Source organism: Phacochoerus africanus, chromosome 2 (genome assembly GCF_016906955.1).
Source record: "Phacochoerus africanus isolate WHEZ1 chromosome 2, ROS_Pafr_v1, whole genome shotgun sequence".
NCBI classification, from domain to species: domain Eukaryota; kingdom Metazoa; phylum Chordata; class Mammalia; order Artiodactyla; family Suidae; genus Phacochoerus; species Phacochoerus africanus.
In genome coordinates, this window is record NC_062545.1 from 279178306 (window position 1) to 279196953 (window position 18648).

An 18648-nucleotide genomic window follows, 5' to 3' on the forward strand; every position below is an offset into this window, starting at 1 on the left:
TCAAAAGGAGAGTGGGGCCTCCTGGCAGCTCAACCCAAGGCCTAGGAGCCTCTGGGACCCAGGCGGGCACCCACCTCCTGCCCAGCAGCTGGGAGTATCCCGGACCCAGGAACGCGCTCCGCTCCCAGGGCTGAGTGCGCCAGCTGTTCCGGGGGCCGCCTCCCAGTGGCACCAGCGGAAGAAGCCGCAACCAGAGGGCCATGCCCGGAGGGAGGGTCCCCAAGCTGTCCCCGTGGTCCCTGCTGTCTACTCCCCGGGCCTGAGAGAGGAGGATCCCCTTGCAGTGGCCTCTGCAGTGAGATGGGGGCTGGCAGGCTGGGCGGGGGAAGGGAGCACAGGGGCGCCGACCCCCAGGCAGTGGGGCACAAGCCCTGCGCGGCTGGGTCCCCGCACCTCATCTGGTTTCTGTGACGTCCATCGGCCCCAGCTGAGCCCAGACAGAGCCAACCCCTGATTTTGGCCCAACTCCTACCATCGCCTTCCCCTCCTCGGCCCTGGGGTGCAGTGTGCTCCCCTGGGGCTGTCCTGCCCTTCCTGTCCCCGCCCCAGGTCCCCACCCGTGAACACCCAGCTTGGCTGATCATGCCTCTGTCCTTGGGCCCAACCCCAGGCAGAGCCCCCAGCCCTCCTGAAACTCCCGCAGGCCTGGCCTCTGGCAGCCCCACCCCAGCCGGTTCTCACTAGAGGAAGACCCCCCCCCCCGCCCCCAGACGGTCCTGTGCCTCAGCTCCCAAGGCAGCGTGCCCAGCCCGTGCCCTCTGCCCAGCACAGACCCCAGCGGTAAGGCTGCTCTGAGCACAGACTGTGCAGCACGGCGGCCCCCTAGCCCAGAGCCTGGAAGTGGGAACCCCCAGCCACAGACCCCAGGAAGAGGTGCCAGCTCTCCTGCCAGCCTGGATGGCTGGGCTGGTCCGGGAACCTGAGTCCCCACCCTGCGTGCCACCCTCCCACCCCCGGTGCAGCCCAGAGGCACTGGTCTGGGCGCAGAACAGCCAATTCGGTCGTGGCATGCAGGGTCCCGAGGCGCCCTCTGGGCAGGACGCGGCTCTGGGCGGGAGGGTAAGGAGGGTGGGCAGGTCAGGAGGGCGGGAGGGGCTGGCTGGATGTGAGGCTGAGGCTGCGGGCCGGCCCCGTGTCTGCCTCCTGGCCCTGCCCTCATGCTGCCCCCTCAGGTACACCCCCAACCTGCAGCCCCTTGGCCCCCTCCAGCCTCTGTGCACCCTCCTTCCCCAAGGGGCGCCCGGAAGCCCCTGCCCCTGCCTCCAGTTGACAGTAAAGCTGGGCCAGCTCCCTCCACCGCCTCACTCCCCTCCCACGGGAGCAGGGCAACTCAGAGCACGGCCACCAGGGGGCCTTCTGGGCATGTGTATGGACTCGGCTCTGCTTAAGCCAAGCCTCGGGCAGCCGGGTGGGCAGCCAGGCTCTGGGCCTCGCTCCCCTCGGGCCCCTGGGGCTGGACGCTCTTTGACCCTGCTGCCCAGGCGCTGGTGTCTGGAAGGAGGTGAGGGTCAGCAGGGACATGAGGGGTGGCCGCTCTCTGCGCAGGTCAAGCCAGCGCGAGGTGGGAAAGGTCGGTGCCAGGACCCCAGGGTCCAGCCCGCAGGCAGACTGGCCTAGGCCAGACCCACCAGGGTGCCTGACAGCCTTTGTTCTCGAGGGAGGCCTTAATCTCGCTGCAGCACCCCCCCCCCATTTTCTTCCTGGCTGTCCCCCTCATGACACAGATTAAGAGACAGTGGGCACACGATGCCCATCACCCTGGCCTCATCTCCAGCTCCCTCTACTCGCCCCTCCCATCTCGCCACACCAGTGCACCCAAGGGAGACAGACGGAGGCTCTCTGCGGGAGGCCAGCCCAAGACCCCGGCCCGGGGTCAGCCCTAGAAGCCTCTGCTGCAGGCATTAGCCTTCAGCCATTAGGCCTAACCCTACCCCCAGCCCCGCCTGTCTCTCCTCGGGGACCCAATTGTCCCAAACTGGCTTTGCGTTCCCCTTCGGGGCTGCCCCCGTCCATCCAGCAGCCATGGTCCAGCACTGTCCAGACCCCCGCCCCAGAAATCACTGGGAGACTTTTTTTTTTTTTTCTTCCGGCTTTTGTCCTTTTAGGGCTGCACCCACAGCATATGGATGGGGGTCTAATCAGAGCTGTAGCAGCCAGCCTATGCCAGAGCCACAGCAACGTGGGATCCGAGCCGCCTCTGCAACCTACACCACAGCTCACAGCAACCCTGGATCCTTGAACCCACTGAGCGGGGCCAGGGATCGAACTCACCACCTCATGGTTCCTAGTTGGATTTGTTTCCACTGCGCCACAACGGGAACTCCCCTGAGAGGCTTCTGAACCCAAGCCACCCCCGCCTCCCCAGCTAGGTCTGATCCCCCCACCCTGTCCACACGGGGCGCCACTGCTGCCCGGACCCCAGAAGCCCCTCTCCCCAGCCCAGTCTCGGCATTGTCCACCAGGAATTGCAGCCACTGCTCTGGACCTTTGGCTGAAGGTCACCCTCCCCCTTCACTGGCCTCCTTGCTCCTTGGTGGGGGGTTGCGGTGGCCCAAGACCCCGCTTCTGACACTCAGGGCCCCTGCCACCTCTCCCCTCACCTGGCCCGCCCTGGTCTACCCACGTGTGTCCTCGCTGCCTGGCCTGCCCCAGAACCGCATGGGCTGCTGGGCTCCGGAGCCTGTGGAATCCCTGTACCAAACCCATAATCAAGCCTGCGTCCTGTTCCTCCCCACCCTCAGCCCAGGCAGGCGTCAGGCAGGAACCCAGATGTTGGGTGCCCACTGGCAGGTGTCTGCAGGCACGGGTTTCCACCCCTTTTTGACACACCAAGGGGGGGTGTCTTCGGAGGAGGGGCCCCAACTGCAGACGCCTGACCTGGCACCAAACCTTCCCCTCCCCGCGTGGGACAGAAGCTGGGGGGGGGGGCCCTGGAGGAGGAGTTTCGGGGCCCTCTGGCGTCTGCAAAAACAAAGCCTCTTCCCCAGCAGACAAGGTCTTCCTCAGCAGGGGACAGACGTGCAGCCTCTCTCTGGGGGGGTGGGACCAAGCCGATACCGCCTCCACCGTGGCCCCGAGGTGGGGGGGGGTGTCCGTCTCCCGCACACGGAGAGCTTCGAGGTGTACTTGAATCGGCTTGCCTCCTGGCCCCCAATCCACGCCTGGTCTCTAGAGTTCTCCTCCCCTCCACTGAGGGGTCCAGACGCGAGGGAGGACAGAGGGTCCTTGGCAGCGGGGGTCATCTCCCCGCCAAGGGTTCGCAGCCCCAGCCATAAGCACGCCAGTGTCAGGACGTGGTCTTTTTAATGGGAAACGCCAGGCCCTGCCCCTCCCCACCCGCGGACGGACGGCGCGTCCTGTGCCCTTCGGGTCACTGCGGCGCGGGCCCAGACAGCGAGGCGTGGTCGAATAGCGGGTTCCGCACCTCCATCTCTCCGGTCTGTGAACGAACGCGGGTGTCAGGAGCGCCGCCCAGGGCAGGGGAGGGCCCCGGGCTGGTTCCTTCCCCCGCCTCCAGCCCCGCGCGCCCTGCACTCACCGGGGCCAGGCCCGGGCACTCGTATACCGTGAAGTCCCCGTCTTCGTTTTCCTCGTCGGAGGAGGCAGAGTCCAGCTCCTTGGGCGGCTCTTTATGCCTGGGTGAGGGGCAGGAGCGCCGGGTCCTCCCACACGCTCCAGGTGCCCGGGTTAGGGGGTACCGCCCGGGGTGGGGGCAGCAGGCTGGGGGCGGGAGGGCTTCTTACCGCTCCAGGCACCGCATCTGCTGCCTCTGGTGCTGGTAGTGGTACATCTCCGCGCTGTGCGCCAGCCGCTGGTCTCCAGGCTGCTGGGGGCGTGGGGAGGGAGGGTCAGGCCCAGGGGCGGCGGGGCGGGGCCGGGGGCGGGGCCAGGGCAGCGGGGCGGGGCCAGGGCAGCGGGGCGGAGCCACGCACCGAGACCCCTGGCGTCGCGGGGGAGCTGCGCGCCTGCTGGGCCATGTAGTCGGCCTTCTGCGTCAGGCGGATGTCTCGCTGCAGCCTGTGCGGGGCGGAGAGGCCCACGGCTCGAGTCCCGCGCGGTCACCGCCCACCTGCCCCCCAGCCAGGCCCCGCGCTCACCTACACCAGCAGAGAGCAGCCACAGCGAGGGCGGCTATGCCGGCCACGGAGCAGGCCACGATCAGCACTGGAGGAGGGGGCGCGGTGAGGGCAGCCCCCCAGGCAGGACCCTGCCTCCCAGCCCACCCAGACCTACCGAGGGCGAGGCCGTCCCCACGCCCACCCCGCGGCTCCAGGGGGGACATGTGCACAGGCCCGGATGACACAGCGGAGCCCAGGGAGGTGCGGGGCGTGGGCACTGGGGCTCCCTGAGTGGAGGGGAGGCCCAGGTCTGGGCCCTGGCCACGCTGTGACAGCCCCAGGGTGACTGCTGCAGAGAGATGGCAAGTCAGAATGGCAAGGCCAGGCTGGGGTCAGGGTGGTGGGGAGACGGGCAGGGGGAACCGGCAGGGTCTCACCAGCCTCCAGGAGTCGCTGCTGCCCCTCAGGCTGGGGCGGGGCCTGGAGCCTGGCGTGCCCAGCCTCCTGCCGAGCCAGCTCCTGGGCCAGGAAGTCGATCTCCTCTTCCAGTCTGGGCTGGGGCAAGCCCTTCCCTGGGGGTGGTGAGGGGCCATCAGGTGGAGAGGCCACCAGCCCCTCCCTGGCAACAGGTGGCTTCCAAGAGGGCGCAAGGGACAGGCCCATCCAGGAGGCGCTCCCCAGGCCTCGGCCTCCTTCTCCTCAGAGCCTCCTCCCAGGCACCCGGAGCCTGGGGACCAGGTACCACTGTGGCTCCTGGCCATCCCAGTTGCCATGGAGACAACCGAGGGCGCTCTGGCAGCCTTCCCAGGAAAGTGGGCGGGATGGAGGTGTTCGAGGGATGGGCAGAGGCCAGGAAGAGACGGGCAAAAGGGTGGGAGAAGCACGGGGACGATGCATCACCCCACCCAGCGAGCGCCTCCCCGCCAGGAGGGCAGGACTCCCCAAGGAATGGGGGGATGCCCCATTCTGTACCCCCCACCTCTGCCAGGTCATCAGAAGGAAGAGAGGGCAGCCGCTGCACCAGGCTTCTGGCTGGGCCTCCCTTGTCCCTGCCATGGGTGGGTGCCACGGTCTAGACAGAAGCTCCAACCAGATGCCCACACTCAGCATCCACAGAGCAGAGCAGGCCCCACTCCACTCGCTGCCAGGAACACACTATGCCAGGAAGCCCCTCCCACCCCACCCCCACCCCCGACTTCAGCCCCCACAGCACCCTCTGTGATGCCCCACCACCCCTGACGTCCCTCAGCGTCTGGCTGGTACCATGCCGACAGACGGGCTCAGGTTGGCAGGCGGGGCACGGCCAGTGCAATCAGCAATGAAGAGCGAGGGGGCACTGGGCAAAGAGCAGGGGTGCCCGGGGTGGGGGAAGAAGTGGGTGACTGAGGGTTTGGGTCAGACCCCTCGGGGACCCAGGCCTGGGAAGCTCTCTCGGCCTGCCTCTTCCAGGATCGCCCCAGCACTTGACCCTAGATCCTCCAGCCCTGGCAGTGGCGAAAGGCCCCAGGCTCAGCCTGCCACCCAGCTCTGGGCGGGTGCCTTCCGGAAAGGGCGACCAGGCCACTTGGAGGTGAGAGTCCCCTGCACCCCCGCAAAGCACAGGAAACCTGGGAGCTGAGGCTGGGGGGCAGGCGGGGGAGAGGAAGGACCCCTGCCCCCCATACCCAGAGGCTGGCGCATCCTGGGCACACAGAGTCCCTGTTGATCCTCCTGGAAGGGCTGAAGACAGGGCCCACAGATGTGTGTGCCCGGGGGGCACCGTGCCCGTCTCTTCAGGGCACAGTCCAGGCTCCCAGGACAGGCGGCTGCATCTGGAAAGGAAGCAGAAGAGAGCAGAGTCATGGCCCAGCCTGGCTCAGCGCCTGCACAGAAGCAGGACTGTTCCAGCCACCCAAGCCCTCCCCAGCACGCGGGCCAAACCTGGCTCCGGCCGTTGTGCAGGGCAGGCCCTTCCGCCCGCCGCCAGGAGTCAGAACCAGGAAGACAAACAGTCCTGACGCGCTCATCGGAACGCCTCGCCCCACCCACTCCCCCGAGTCCACCTTCCAGGCCCGACCAGCTCTCTGCGCAGGAGCTGTCCCCTACTGGCGGCGCAACGCCCAGGTCTCCCGGGCAGGGTCATACAGGCCTCCGAGACCCGCCTCTGCTCTCAGCCTTCCCCAGAGCAAGCCCCGCCCTTGGCCCAGACTGGGAGCCCCAGGGTGGGCGGCTCAGGGCTCTCTCTCCGGCTCAGGGGCAGCGAAGGATACTGGCCACCACCTCGCCCACCTCCCGTTTCAGGGTTCCGCCCCCTCAGAGCTGCTGGGGTCAGGAAACCTAGGATGGAGTCGGCCAGGCTCACTTGCGGGGGTCACTCCTGCAGCCACCACTGCCAGGGACTGGGGGGGGGGGGGCCTGGGACTACAGGCCGGGCCCAGTTCCTGATTCGGGGCCCAGCCCTCAGGGTCCTGTACACACAACAGCGGCTCCCACCCTGTCGCTCGGACAGAGGGCCGTGGCCCAGCTGCCTCGGCTTCCTCTCTGGATGCGGAAGGTGAGTTGACTCAAAGGTAGGAAACATCTCGGGGCCCGGGACACTGGCCCCAGCCCCGGGACGGCAGAGCAGTGCAGCCAGGGGGACACCAGCAGACTGTCCCTTCTCTCCGGGGAGCTGGGATGGGGCTGTTTCCGGAGGACCAGGACCAGTCTCCTCAGCCCAGCCCGCACTGCAGGAGGGTGGCACAGGGGCTCAGGGAATGCCAGCTCTGTCCTTCTCCAGACCTGCGCTGGCCTGGCTTGGTTTCCCTGGTAACCTGACACTCACAGCCACCTGGCTGTAGGCACCCCTTGAAGAAGTTCCAGCAGCTCCTACGGCAGGTGGGCAGAGGCTGCCACCCCAGGGACTCCCCCTCCTGCACAACCAGGGTCGGCAGGCACCAAGATCAGTGAGCAGGGCCCAGGGCCGGTGCCACAGGTCCATCTGCACCCACCTACCAGCTGGGGCACCTGAGGTGGTGAACCCAGAACCCCAGGCCAAGGGTCGGAGCCTGAGGGCCAGAGCGGGCTCTGGGTTCTGGGTTCCAGGGCCCTCCCCCCACTCCCAGTCCCCCAGCCCCGGGGGACGCGGCTGCTGCCCATTTGGTCCTGCGAAGGTGCACACTCCAGCCTCCGGGAGCAAGACGAGGTCCCAGGAACAGCAGCAGCTGGAGAGTGCCTGGCACCCTGCCCTGCCTCCGGGCAGGCGCAGAGCAGCTGGGTGGCACCTGCCCCGGCAGAGGCTCAGCACTGGGGCCACATCCATTTGCTCAGGAGGCCCCTCCCTGTACGCCCTGGAGCCAGGATATCAGCAAGCAGCCTCCACCACCCCTGGCCAGCCGTGCTCTGGCCCTCAGGCCTCCCTGGGCACCTCCCCTGCTCCTGCCAGGCCCCGGGCCAGGGGTGCTGTGCCCACGAGGGAGACCACTCTGCTCTGGCCCCTTGTGGCCACGCACTGACCGCGTCACCTAGGTTGGCAACCTGGCTGCACCACACACCGGTCACTTAAACATCGCTGTGCCTCAGTTTCCTCATCTGTAAGACAGGCTAAGAACAGCACCTCTCCCAGGGAAACGGGTGAAGGTATGACCTCAGAGCCTCCCAAGTCTGCTGCCAAGGCTGCGCGGGGGTGGGGTGGGGGGGTGGGGGGTGTGCAGTCTGGTTCCCAGCTCCTGCAGACCTGTGGAACCTGAGCACCCATCTGGGAAGCCAGGAAGGTCTCCCAGGCCCCGGGGCTCACCTCTCCGCCGGAGTGTGCCCTGGAGGGTGCCCCCCAACCGCTGGCACAGAGCACAGCACGGAGGGGCCCTCCAGGGCAGAGGCTGAGCAAGGAAACAATGAGGCTGTAAGCTCCTCCGGTCCCCACCGGCGCCCGAACAAGACCCTAAGCCTGGGACAAGCTGTCCAATGCCCAGGGAAACGCCAGGCCCCTCCGTGGCAGCAAAGCATGGCCAACATCACCCGAGGCACAGGGACAGACCAGCACTGCGCGACTCCGACTCCAAGACAGACACTGGCGGTGCTGCCCAAGGCGTGTGCCCACGCAGAGACGCCCACAGGCCAGGCCCCAGGCCGCGGGCCCACGCACGGCGGCCTCCGGAGACCCTGACCCACGCAGGCTCACGGTCCCAGACAAAGACAAGAAGCCAGTGAACTTCAAGTTCGCCGCCAAGAACCCGGGAGAAGCCCCAGCCTGAGGAGCCCTCCGGCGCCGCGCCCTCCCCGCCGGGCCTGTTTACCGGACCGGGCCGGACGAGGCGGGGCCGGCGGGGCCGGCGGGCCCGGGCGAGGAGGAGGGTGGTGACGACGGCGCCGCGCGGCCGGACCCCCGCCCGGCCATCCCCCGCCCGGGGTGCCCCCACGGCGGGCGCCCCGCACGCTCGCTCACCCGGGCGGCCGGCGGCCGCGCCGCGCAAGGCCGCGCCGAGGACGAGGCCAGAGAGCAGCAGACGCAGCAGCCGCAGGTGCCGCGGGGAGGGCGGAGGGACCGGCGTCGCCATCCTTCAGCGCCGCCGCGGGGGCAGCATGGCACCGCCCGCCCGGGGCTGGGCGCGGGCTCCCGGCGCCGCGTCGGGGGCGGCGGCGGCGGCGGCGGCGGCGGTGGAGGGGGCGGAGGAAGAAGAGGAGGCGGAGGAGGAGGGAAGGAGGCGGCGGCGCTGACGCTGCGGCAAAGGATCCCGGCTGGAGGCGAGGCGGCGGGAGCGGCGCGCGTGCCGGGAGTGCGCCTGCGCGCTCCACCTGCGGGGGCGGGACGGCGCCGTCAGGCTGCGCCCCCGCCCCCCTCCGATTCCGATCCCCCCCTCCCCCCACGCGCCCACCCAGGCCTGCAGGAGCCTCGGCCTCTGCGGCCGAGGCCCTTGTTTCGGCTGGGGACTGGCTGGGGCTCGGCCTCTCCGGGCCGCGCTTCCAGCGAGCCCGGTCCCTCTCGGGCCGCTTACTCCCACCGTTCCCCCAGCCCCCCGGAGCGCAGCACCTGCCCGCGCCTGGAGGCGCGAGCGCCCGGGACCACAGGGACACCAGGCGCTCGCAGACGCACAGGCGCACACGGATGCGCAGGTGTGTCCAAAGACCCGCCCGCACAGAACTAGGCCGGTACCGGTGGCCGCGGTGGTTCGAGCGGAGCGGCTGCTCTCCGTGAGGCCACCAGGGGGCAAGAGCGACCTGGAGCAGCTGATGACAGCCAGCTGGGAGCTGTCCACGGTCCCAGGTGATAGCCTTTTAGTTCCGGGGTGCCCCACAAGAGCAAGCGCTGTGAGGCACCCCTAAGCCCCCGCCTGCTGCCTCCTGAGAGCACACCCACCCTAACCCACCTGGACACCTCCAGGCTCACGTCATTGAGAGAACAAGGGTGGGCCGTCTGCCCTGGTGCTTCCTCTCAGCCCTTTGTGTCTCAAACCTGCAAAGATAGGGCTGCCCGCCCTCAGGTTTGTGAAATGGCTCAGAAACCAGCAGAAGCGTATGTGTGTGTGTGGGGGGGGGGGTGATGAGCAGAACAAAGACGCCATCCTGCCTCTCCAGGCACTGACCAGACGGAAATAGAGTCTGAGCTCACTTCCCAGAAGGGGGGGCGGGGAATGGAGGCACGACCACGCCTTCCCACGCTGGAGAAAACAGTGCTTGGGGAGGGGGCTGGCTGATGTCTCTTGGGGATGCAGAAAACAGCACCCGGGCAGGAGGGGAGCCACATCTGGTGCCACTGCACAGCTTGGCTCTAGAGCCAGGCTCTTTACAAGGGTCATCCCTCTGAGCGATGGGGCCCCGCGTCCTGCCTGGCTGAGATCTCGACATCCCCCAACGATACCTCCCGCTGAGGGTTTGCCCCCTTCCCCAGTGTCTCGAACACTGTCTGCACGCTAGGCAGCCACCCTGCCCCTGGAGTCCCCTGCCTGCTACCCCTGTCCCCACCCCAGTCTAACTCTAGGCCATGGCCCAGCCTCCGGTCTGGCCAAGGTCATTGTTGCAGATCTGCTGGTGCTCAGGGAGTCTGTTTTAGCCCAGCCAACTGGCAGCTCCCCCGGCCACAGTGGTGGAGCAAAAGGCCTGGTTGGCACCCCCCCAGGTCTGGGCCCAGAGAGGAGGAAAGTAAAAACAGCAGGGGGGGGGGTCCTCCCTTGGGACCAGGAGAGGCCTGTGTGGCCCACACAGCGGGGGGGGGGGGGGTTGGCTGGAGCAGAGAGGCCCCACCCCATGAGCATTCTCTCCACTGCTTTAGGAAAAGCTTTTTATTACAAAATCTTTACAAGTAGGCACTGGGTTGGCTTCCGGCCTGTGGGCTCTGACCCTGCCCCCAGTGCCCAAGACTGGGAGTGGGAGGGGACTCTGAGGGCACCTGTCGGAATAAAGACCCACCCCTGCAGTCAAAGGCTGAGGGCAGCCCGTGTCTGAAACCTTTGCCCCCAGCAAGAGGATGAACACAAGGCCTTGAGGTGAAGCTAAGGCTGCAGTGGGCAGGAGTGGGCTAGATTCAGTGCCCTTCACCCATCCCACCCATCCTGCCGCTAGAGTCTTGCTCCCGTGGCTGCATGGGGGGAAAAGATGTGGAGGGGGGCGAGCCACGGGGTCGGCGGGCGGGGACGTGGAGCTGGGGCTGCTGTCCCCAGCCCGCCACTAGATGGCGCTCGGCGCCTTAGAAGAGCGCGCCCGGAGCCCCAGAAGGACGACCGCGGCCAGGAGCATGGCGGCGAAGAGCAGGAGGAGGACGACCCAGGAGCCGAAGTCTGCGCCCTTGCGCAGCCCGGGCGGGTCGGCGGGGATCAGGTTGGTCAGGTTCAGCATGTAGCCAAGCGCCCAGCCGACCGCGGTGTCCCCGGCCTGCGGGCGAAAGGCGCGGCCTCAGCCTGGGCCCAACTCAGGAGGCTCCGCCCCGACCCCGCCCCGCGCCCCGCCCCGCGGGCTCCCACCTTCTTCTGGAAGGTCACGCCTCCGAAGGCGCGTTCGTCGAAGCCGTAGCCGCGGCTTAGCAGCTGCTGCACGAACATGGCCCCTGCGCAGTAGTGGGGCAGGTGGGCCTGCCTGCCTGGCGCTCGAGCCTGCAGCTGGGATGCAAGTGGAGACAGTTGGACCCGCGAGCACAGGGAGGTCTCTGCCCCACCAGACAGGGAAGAGCAATGCGGGGCCAGAGACCCCGTCGCAGGCCCCAGAAAGATCCAGGCTGCGGGGGCCACCTCCCAGACGAGGCTCTTCCCTCGGGGAAGAACAGGGGGCTTCTGGATGGCAGCAAGCACCCGTGCCTGGGAGGCAGACCTCCAGGGGGCAGCTGGGGTGGCCTCCAGGGAGCAGAGGGCTGCAGCAACCTCGTGCATGATCAGAGGCTTGAGCCGCGCCCTGGGCTTGCCTCCCGCTTCCCACCTCCCCCCCACCCCCCACATCTGCCCGAGAGGGACCCAGAGAGGACGGGACGGGCCTCCATCACCACCTGAGCCCCGCAGACACTCGCGTGTTTCCCCGAGTCACCTCATCCTCCACATACCCAAACCCCTCCATCGGACTTTCCCTGGAACCAGTGTCCCAGTGAGTGGCAGCAGCCAGAAAACTGGGATTGATTTCTACTCCCCCCTCACCCTGCCAAGCCCTATGTGCCAACTCTACCTGCTGAGCCTGCCCCGGGGCCTTCTATGTCTCTCCTGCTCGGCCATTCTCCTCCACATGCTCCCGACCACACTCTTCCCTGCCCTGTCCACTCCCTGCTCCCACGGCCCCAGGGCCTTTGCACTGGCTGTTGCTCTTCCCTCCAGATCATGGTGCTAGGGTCAGGCCTCAGGGAGCCTTCTGCAACCCCATCTCGTCTGGCTCCCAGCCTCCCTGCCGTAGCCCGGCCACTGCTCAGCGTGATTAGCAGCATGTCCCCTGCAGCGGCCTTCTGAGAAGCCTGGGGCTCCCCTCTCCTCAGAGAGCAAAGGAAGGACCCGGGGGGGGGGGGCATGACGCTGGCTGGGCGAGCCCCCCGCGCAGGCCCCACCTCACTCCATGACTGGTTGCAGACGGTGACCGCGGCCGCCTCTAGCTGCTGCAGGGTTGCCACGGGCAGCCCCATCCCTGTTCTCAGGAACTCCACCGTGTAGAAGAAAGCAGAGAAGGCCTGGGGGGACGGAGTGCAGTCATTGCGGCCAGACCCGGGCACTTCAGGTCCCAGGCCCCCCGCCCCCGCCCCCCCCCCCTCAGACTCACGATAAAGCTCCCAGCCACAGGGGGCTGGAAGACGCCGTTGAAGGAGCATCGAGAGAAGCGGCAGGAGGAGACGTTGAAGAGCTCGGAGACGAGGCCGCGGCACAGAGCGGGGTCGCTTCTGCCCGACACTCTGACCCTAGAGCTGCTGTTGAAGGTCTGGGGCCTCTGGGCTGCGGTGCACGGCGACTCATACACGTCCTGGAGCAGCACGTGAGTGGAATAGCCCCTCGGCCAGCAGGGGTGGAAGCCGTGGCTCTGGGGGAATGACAGTGCCCGTGGTGCCACCCCAGGCCAAGCCCTGCCCGCCACCCCCACCCTAGGGCCCTTGGAGCACCTCCCCCAGGACCAGCCCGATGACTCTCCCACCCGTCCCACTTTGGCAACGTCGCCTCCGAGCTCAGGAGCAAGCCATGGCTCCCCGTGGCTTGCGGGACAGAAACCATCCCCCAGGCACTCCAGCCCCTCTGAGATCTGGCCCTGGCCCTCCTTCCTCCCCAGCCAGGCACACGCCAGGCCCACCCCCAGCCACCGGGCCTTGGCTCGTGCCGCCTCCCTGCCCACCTGTCCTTTCAGCTGGTGAAAGCCCGACTTTGGTTCCTGCCGCCTGGAGAAGCCCCTCTCAGTACGGCTGCTGTTCAGGCTCTGCACCGGGCCCTGAGCCCCCACGCCCTCTGGCCCCTGCCTCCGGGAGGACATGGCGAGGGTACCTGGAGTGCACTGGCCAGCAGCCTCCGGAGGACCTGGTCTCGGCCGTAGCAGAGGAAGCTCTGGGTGTAGACGCGGTAGTGGTGGCCGTAGAGCCGCAGCTGGACCTCGCTGGCGGGATCCTCCACGGGACTGGCCGTCTCAAAGGTGATCTGTGTGGAGGCGCCCCCCAGGTCCATGGCCCCCAGGGTCCCGCTCCTTGGCCGGAACCACCGGCCCACCCAGCCGTACTGTGGGCAGCGGAGGTGGGGTCAGCCAGCGGGCGGGTCCCACCGGGTCCCGCCCCCCCCCCCCCCCCCCCCCCCCGGCTCAGCGGGCCATGGCCACTGGGCCCACCTTGATGAAGTTCTCCAGCAGGTAGTTGGCGGTCACCCAGCCAAACACCCCCTCCTCCTGGCCCGAGAGGATGCGGGCACCACGGCAGTCGAAGGGGTACTGGGCCAGCGTCCGCGTCACGGCCGCGAGGACGTTGGCTGAAGCCTCCGGACTGGTCAGGCTGTGACACAGGGAGGACTCTGAGGGGCATCCTCCCCAGGTGGCCATGACCCTGCGGCCGGGGTGCCCAGAGTCTGCCCTGCCAGCCGAGGAAGGCCCAGCCCAGGGCGGCTGCTGGGGACGGGAGGGGCCCGCCCTGCGCTGAGGCTGTCATGGGGCCCTGGGGCCCGGTGTCAGGGGACGGCGCACTCACTTGAGCAGGCGCATGCCCGCCGTGGCTCCCAGGTAGAGGGGCGTGCCCACGTGTCTCTCCTTGGGCACGTCCCGAAGTGCCTGGTCCAGGCATGCCACCAGACTCTGGCCGGCGCTGGAGGGGTTGTCCGCATAGCTCGAGATGCCCCCACCTAGAGGGAGGCAGCGAGATGGGCCTAAGCCTGGCGGGCAGCCCCCGGGGGGGACCACAGGCCAGCAGGGCTGGGGGCAGGGGGCTTGTGCTTCCAAGCCGGAGGGGGGGGCAGCTTAGACACACCTTCCCACCTTAAATCCTTGGGGACGCCCAGTTCAGAGACAAAGGGTCCGCCGTATGCCACCCGCGGTCTCCAAGCTCCCACCCGCCTAGTGGATGTGCACACAGGTGCTAGGACAAAGCCGTGGGCATTGTCAACCCAGCCTCGCCTCCCCGGGGCCTGCCTGGGTGTGCCCGGCAGCTCCTCAGAGCCCCTCCGGCTTCATTGGGGATGGACAGGCCAGTCTCGGGCCAGGCAAAGCCCAAACCTTCTGTTACCTGGGGCTTCCTTTCCAGGAACCGTAAGGCCCTCCAAGGCTCAGGGGCCCAGCCTCTGGGGTGGGGGGGGGCGGCTCCTGCAGCTCTTGCCCGGAATGGGCCCCACCTGGCATCCAGCAGCGGGGCCTGATGGCTTGGATCTACGAAGGCTAAGGCCAGAGAGGGCCCCCGAGGCCTCTAATGAGTGGGCGTCCAGGCGGGGGTGGGGCGGTGCTCAGGGAGCGCTTACCTTGCACCTCACAGGAGCTGTGCTGGCTCACGATGCCCGTGTCATTCTCTTTGTCTGCCGGCCACTTGTAGATGAACATGGACGTGTGCGACGAGCCAGCGTCCAGGACGATGCCGTACTGGGGGTGGGGGCAGAGGTCAGCCTCGGGCATGGGGTGGGGGCCTGAGGGCCGGACGCCTCGGCTCTCTCAGCTCTGCACCCACCCACCCCCCGTGTCAAGGGTGAATGCTTCAGAATGAGGTTCTGAGCCTCAGAGAAGGCCGGGGACAACCACTGTGACACAGCTTGGCTTGGGGCGGGGGCGGCGCAGATGGGAGCAGAGGCAGATGGCCAGGAGCCTTCCCTGGCAGGGGCGAGCTGCCGGGCTTGGGCAGGGTCAGGGGGTCCCGGGACCACCCTTAGAACCTACTCTGGGGGACGAGGTCCCCAGGCTGCAGGAGAGAAGCCAGTGGCGGGAAGAACTCTCTCCCTCCCTCTGACCTCAGCCCCCAGGGACAAAGCGGGAGGGGGGCTGAGCGCAGGCCTGGAGTGGGCAGACGCCTCCACCTGGGCCAAAAGCAGAGCCAGAGAGAGCTGAGGGGCCCTCCACGGGCCTCCTCACAGGTCGGGGGAGATCAGCACCCTGCCTGCAAGAGCCCCTTTCCAGCACCTGCTGCCAAGGGCCTGGATTCCAACAGGGGAAGCGGGCTGGAGAGCCTGCCCTCCCGGAGCCCGGAAAGAGGCCGCTCCAGTCGACTCTGGGAATCAGGGACCTCCAGCAGCAGCAGCAGGCCAGCTTGCGCACCCCACCCCTACCCTGTGGTGCCCCTTGGCTACGGTCACACGCCGTGCGACCTCCATCCCAGGTCCCTGGGGCATAGCGCACCGGCCACGCAGCCACGCGCCCAGCCGGCTCACAAGTCCGGCAGAGGGTTAAGGGAGGGCAGGCGTCTGGAGGCTGAGGCGGGCGGGTGGGTGAGGGGATCAGGCTTCACCCACTCTGGCCCCTTTGGGACCAGGCAGGGCTGCCCCGGCGCACTGTCAGAACTACCGCAGAGGTAGGAGCGGGGTCTCCGAGCCCCAGCGCCTGTCGCACCCCATCTGGCCACGCTCCGAGCCCAGGCTCCCTGGAAGCCCAGGCTGCTGGGGGTGCGGCTCGGGCCGCGGCCTGGGGCGCCCAGGGAGAAGCAGAGATTCACCCCTCCGCTGCGCCGTGACGGGCGAAGCGCCGAGCCGGGAGTTCCCGGGACTTCGGCCTCCAGCACTGCGTCCCCCGGAAGCGCCGCCGCCGCGCCCTGGACCCGGGCCCAGGGCGCGGTTGGGGGCGCCCAGGATCCCAGCCGCCGGGCTGGGAGCGGAGCGCGCAGCCTAGTCCGGCTCGGTCCGAGCCTCCCCGCCCGGCCCTGGCCCGGCCCGCTGCTCCGCGGACTGCGCCAGATGCCCGCGCGCTCGCGTGCACCTTGAGGGCGGGCGGCTCCCGGACGTCGCGGGTGGGGACGCACAGCAGCAGGAGGCCGGCGAGGCCCGCCACGGCCAGCAGCAGCGGCAGCAGCAGCGGCAGCACCTTCCTGGCCATGGGGGCGCGGGCGGACTAGGCTGTGGAGGCGGAGAGCCAGGCGGCCGAGGTCCGGGGACAGCAGGGTAGGCGCCCGGGGCGGGGCGGGGCGCGGCCTGGCCCGGTCCACGGATGCCACGCCCACTGGCGGGACGCCCCGCCCCCCGCCCGCCCCCGCCCGGGAGCGCAGGTGAGACGCGGCCGCTGAGTCACCTGCGCCGCCCCTCCCAGCACCCTGGTCGCAGCCCCGGTGGCCCGAGGTTGTCTCCCACCTGCCTCCTTCCTTCTGCTCAGCCCAAAGCTTCTCCCCTTCCCACCCGCCCGCAAGTGGTTGCGGACCAGGGCTGCCAGGGGCACTGAGGCGTTCCGCTCCAGCGGGACCTCGGAACCCCCAGCCCTCTCCAGGGGAATCCGCCCGCCTTTGGGCATGGAGGCGGGAGGCCTGGACCCGGGGTGGGAGTCGGGGTGGGGAGCTTGGGCTGGCCCTTAGGCAGGCTCCTGGGGAGGGACCTGCTGCCGGAGAGCCTGGCTTTTCCCTGGCCTGGTCCTGAAGGAAGAAAGCCCTGCCAGCGGCTGGATCCCGAGGGTCTCTGCCAGGCCCTCCCTGCAAGAAAGGGCCAGCCAGTCTGCAGTGCTGACCCTGCCCTGGGCTGCATGGCACACCACTGGTCCAGCGCCCAGGACACTGCGCTGACCCGGGTGGGTCTGCCCCGGAGGTGCCGAGAGCTCAAAGCTGAGTGCCAAGCGGTTGAAACCAGACCTGCTTCCCACAGCCCAAGTTCCCCGGTGACAAGTGAGGACAGAGGCAGAGAGGGGAGCAGGATGGCCACAGGCACAGCAAGCCCAGAAACAGGAGAACCCAGGCTCCAGAAGGTCCAGCCCCCTCCTGGCTCAGGGCCTGAGCCAGCCCTGCTGCCCCCTGTGCCCAGGGCCCCGAAGCCTGGACTGGGGAGGCCAGAGGCTTCCTGCGGCGGCACAGGGGCAGGTCCTCTGCAAGCGAGGCAGTCTCCGGAGGTGAGGGAGGGGCCGGGGCTGGGCTTGTCGACACACGGATCCCCACACGCTGGGTTGAGCAATGGCTTGGCTGGCCCCAGACCCCAGCTGCAGCTTCTATGCTGGGAACCCCCATGTACCCTGCGTGCCACCCGAGCATTACCCCTTTCCCTGGCCAGGGACCACCCCCATTTTGTGCAAAATGGGAAATCCAGCGGCAGGGAGCCATGCGTCGAGACCACCCAGGAGTGCCAGAGACTGCGGATGGGGAGGTGGGGGACCAAGAGGCGGCCTTTGATGAGCACAGGGTCTGGGCGATGCCCGCCGGCTGGAACCGGCGGGGACAATTGGGATCCCTGGGACGGCTGCCCAGGCTGAGGGGCTGGTGTTCCAGGCCCAGCAAAGGGGCCTTTCTTCCAGCTCAGGACCCCGGCGGGAAGGGTGGGAGCCCTGGGAGGTCGCTCAGGCTCCCAGACCCGTCTGGCCGGCCCCAGCAGTCTCTGGGCGTGGCCAGCACAGGGCTCCAGGCCCCAGTTTCCCGCCAGCTCTCCTCGTCCCCCTCCCCCTCCGCTAGGCCCTTTCCCCAGAAAGTTCGGGGGGAGGGCGAGGCCGGCAGCTTGGGCTAATACGTGAGGGACAAGGCAGCCGGGAGGGAGCCTGGTGCGTGCAAGGCCTGGCCGGGCCCGCCTCCCCCACCAGGCCTGGGAGTGGGGACAGGGGGACCAAGGCCTGGACCCTGCCCTCCGGCTCATGGCCAGGGCCCAGATGAGCCTGGGAAAAGAAGAGGGAGGAAGGCAGGAGGCATGGAACAGCCTCGGCGAAGCCTGGGAATGCACCTCCTGGCCCAGAGACTTCCTTTGGCCAGGCCCTGGGGGGCAGGCCGGTGGGGGGGGGGCAGGCGCCAGGGACACCCTGGCAGGAGCCCAGCGGGCAGGAGGGGGCTCGGGCTGGGGCAGCCCAGGCCTCAGGCCTCTGGAAACCCCAGCAGGGTGGGGCTCCAGATGTGCTGACACGGGTGGGCCCTGGCTCCGGCCCGAGGAACACGGCTGCTGAGAGGGTCCAGGAGAGGCCTTCGGAGAACAGGTCCTCAGAGCCCTCCTCCCCCGACAGGATCCAGACCTCCCAGCGAGGCCGGTTAAGGCCTTGGCTGAGCCTGTCTCCCCCTCCTCAAGCCTCGGTGTCTTGTCTTGTGGCTGAAACAGCTTGAAGGGTAAAGGGCCTTTGTTCACTGTTCCCTTTATACATGTGCTCAGTAAGTCATTCGTTGAACGCTTGCTGAGGCCTCCCGGGGGCCAGAGGCCCACCAAGGCTCCGTGCACGCACACAGAGCGAGCGGTGCTCGTGACCTCTGGGGGGTGGGTGTGTTCTGTCCTTCCGCAGTCCAGGGGGCAGTAGACTTGTCAAAGCCTCCCTGGGAAGGGGAGGCCAGTGCAGCCTTGTGACATACAAGGGGGGCACCCGTGTCCAGGGGAATCCTTAACCCACTGAGCGAGGCCACGGATCGAATCCGCAGACTCATGGATACCAGTTGGGTTCACAGCGGGAACTCCCACTCACGTGTATTTTGCGATTCGTCACCTTGACACATGAGGCTGTAGGCGGTGTGGCCTGCTGCTGCGTGGTTTTCTGGTACGAGCGCAGCAAAGCTCACGGGAGCCCGCCTGGGTCCCGGCTGCAGGCCGTTTTCACCAGGATTGCTGCTGCGCACACTGGCACGCGGGCCAGGCTT

At 68.3% G+C, this 18648-nt stretch overlaps 2 protein-coding genes across 5 annotated transcripts; both read right to left on the reverse strand.

The window, feature by feature from the left end:
- Positions 1 to 3286: 3286 nt before the first annotated feature.
- Positions 3287 to 8740, reverse strand: NPDC1 (neural proliferation, differentiation and control 1). 3 transcript variants are annotated; one of them, XM_047769022.1, is made up of 9 exons: positions 8461 to 8740; positions 5723 to 5869; positions 4496 to 4630; positions 4234 to 4407; positions 4098 to 4164; positions 3933 to 4017; positions 3744 to 3823; positions 3539 to 3635; positions 3287 to 3439 (listed from the first exon to the last, which is right to left on the reverse strand). In XM_047769022.1, exons 1-9 carry the CDS (start codon positions 8570 to 8572, stop codon positions 3371 to 3373), a joined length of 966 nt encoding a protein of 321 aa, XP_047624978.1. In that variant the 5' UTR covers positions 8573 to 8740; the 3' UTR covers positions 3287 to 3370. The 3 variants fall into 3 exon arrangements, with proteins under 3 accessions (XP_047624978.1, XP_047624977.1, XP_047624979.1); XM_047769021.1 differs by having other exon boundaries at positions 3744 to 3826; positions 8461 to 8625; XM_047769023.1 differs by lacking the exon at positions 4234 to 4407 and having other exon boundaries at positions 3744 to 3826; positions 8461 to 8629.
- A 1539-nt stretch (positions 8741 to 10279) lies between these two features.
- On the reverse strand, positions 10280 to 16030 carry ENTPD2 (ectonucleoside triphosphate diphosphohydrolase 2). Of its 2 annotated transcripts, none has more exons than XM_047769020.1 (9): positions 15831 to 16030; positions 14393 to 14510; positions 13633 to 13783; positions 13281 to 13440; positions 12947 to 13096; positions 12240 to 12494; positions 12031 to 12150; positions 10973 to 11107; positions 10280 to 10883 (listed from the first exon to the last, which is right to left on the reverse strand). In XM_047769020.1, exons 1-9 carry the CDS (start codon positions 15945 to 15947, stop codon positions 10680 to 10682), a joined length of 1410 nt encoding a protein of 469 aa, XP_047624976.1. In that variant the 5' UTR covers positions 15948 to 16030; the 3' UTR covers positions 10280 to 10679. The 2 variants fall into 2 exon arrangements, with proteins under 2 accessions (XP_047624976.1, XP_047624975.1); XM_047769019.1 differs by having other exon boundaries at positions 12947 to 13174.
- Between the last annotated feature and the right edge of the window lie 2618 nt (positions 16031 to 18648).

What these genes read in the sequence shown, in the direction of transcription:
- ENTPD2 (XM_047769019.1), bottom strand. Translation starts at nt 15,947, where the DNA reads ATGGCCAGGAAGGTGCTGCCGCTGCTGCTGCCGCTGCTGCTGGCCGTG. An exon ending in TGCTGGAGAACTTCATCAAG is followed by an intron (nt 13,175 to 13,280) that starts GTGGGCCCAGTG and finishes CGCTGCCCACAG; the next exon opens with TACGGCTGGGTGGGCCGGTG. An exon ending in TGCTGGCCAGTGCACTCCAG is followed by an intron (nt 12,495 to 12,946) that starts GTACCCTCGCCA and finishes TCATTCCCCCAG; the next exon opens with AGCCACGGCTTCCACCCCTG.
- NPDC1 (XM_047769021.1), bottom strand. Translation starts at nt 8,572, where the DNA reads ATGGCGACGCCGGTCCCTCCGCCCTCCCCGCGGCACCTGCGGCTGCTG. An exon ending in TGGGGACGGCCTCGCCCTCG is followed by an intron (nt 4,165 to 4,233) that starts GTAGGTCTGGGT and finishes CCCCTCCTCCAG; the next exon opens with TGCTGATCGTGGCCTGCTCC. An exon ending in AGTGCCCGGGCCTGGCCCCG is followed by an intron (nt 3,440 to 3,538) that starts GTGAGTGCAGGG and finishes GTTCGTTCACAG; the next exon opens with ACCGGAGAGATGGAGGTGCG.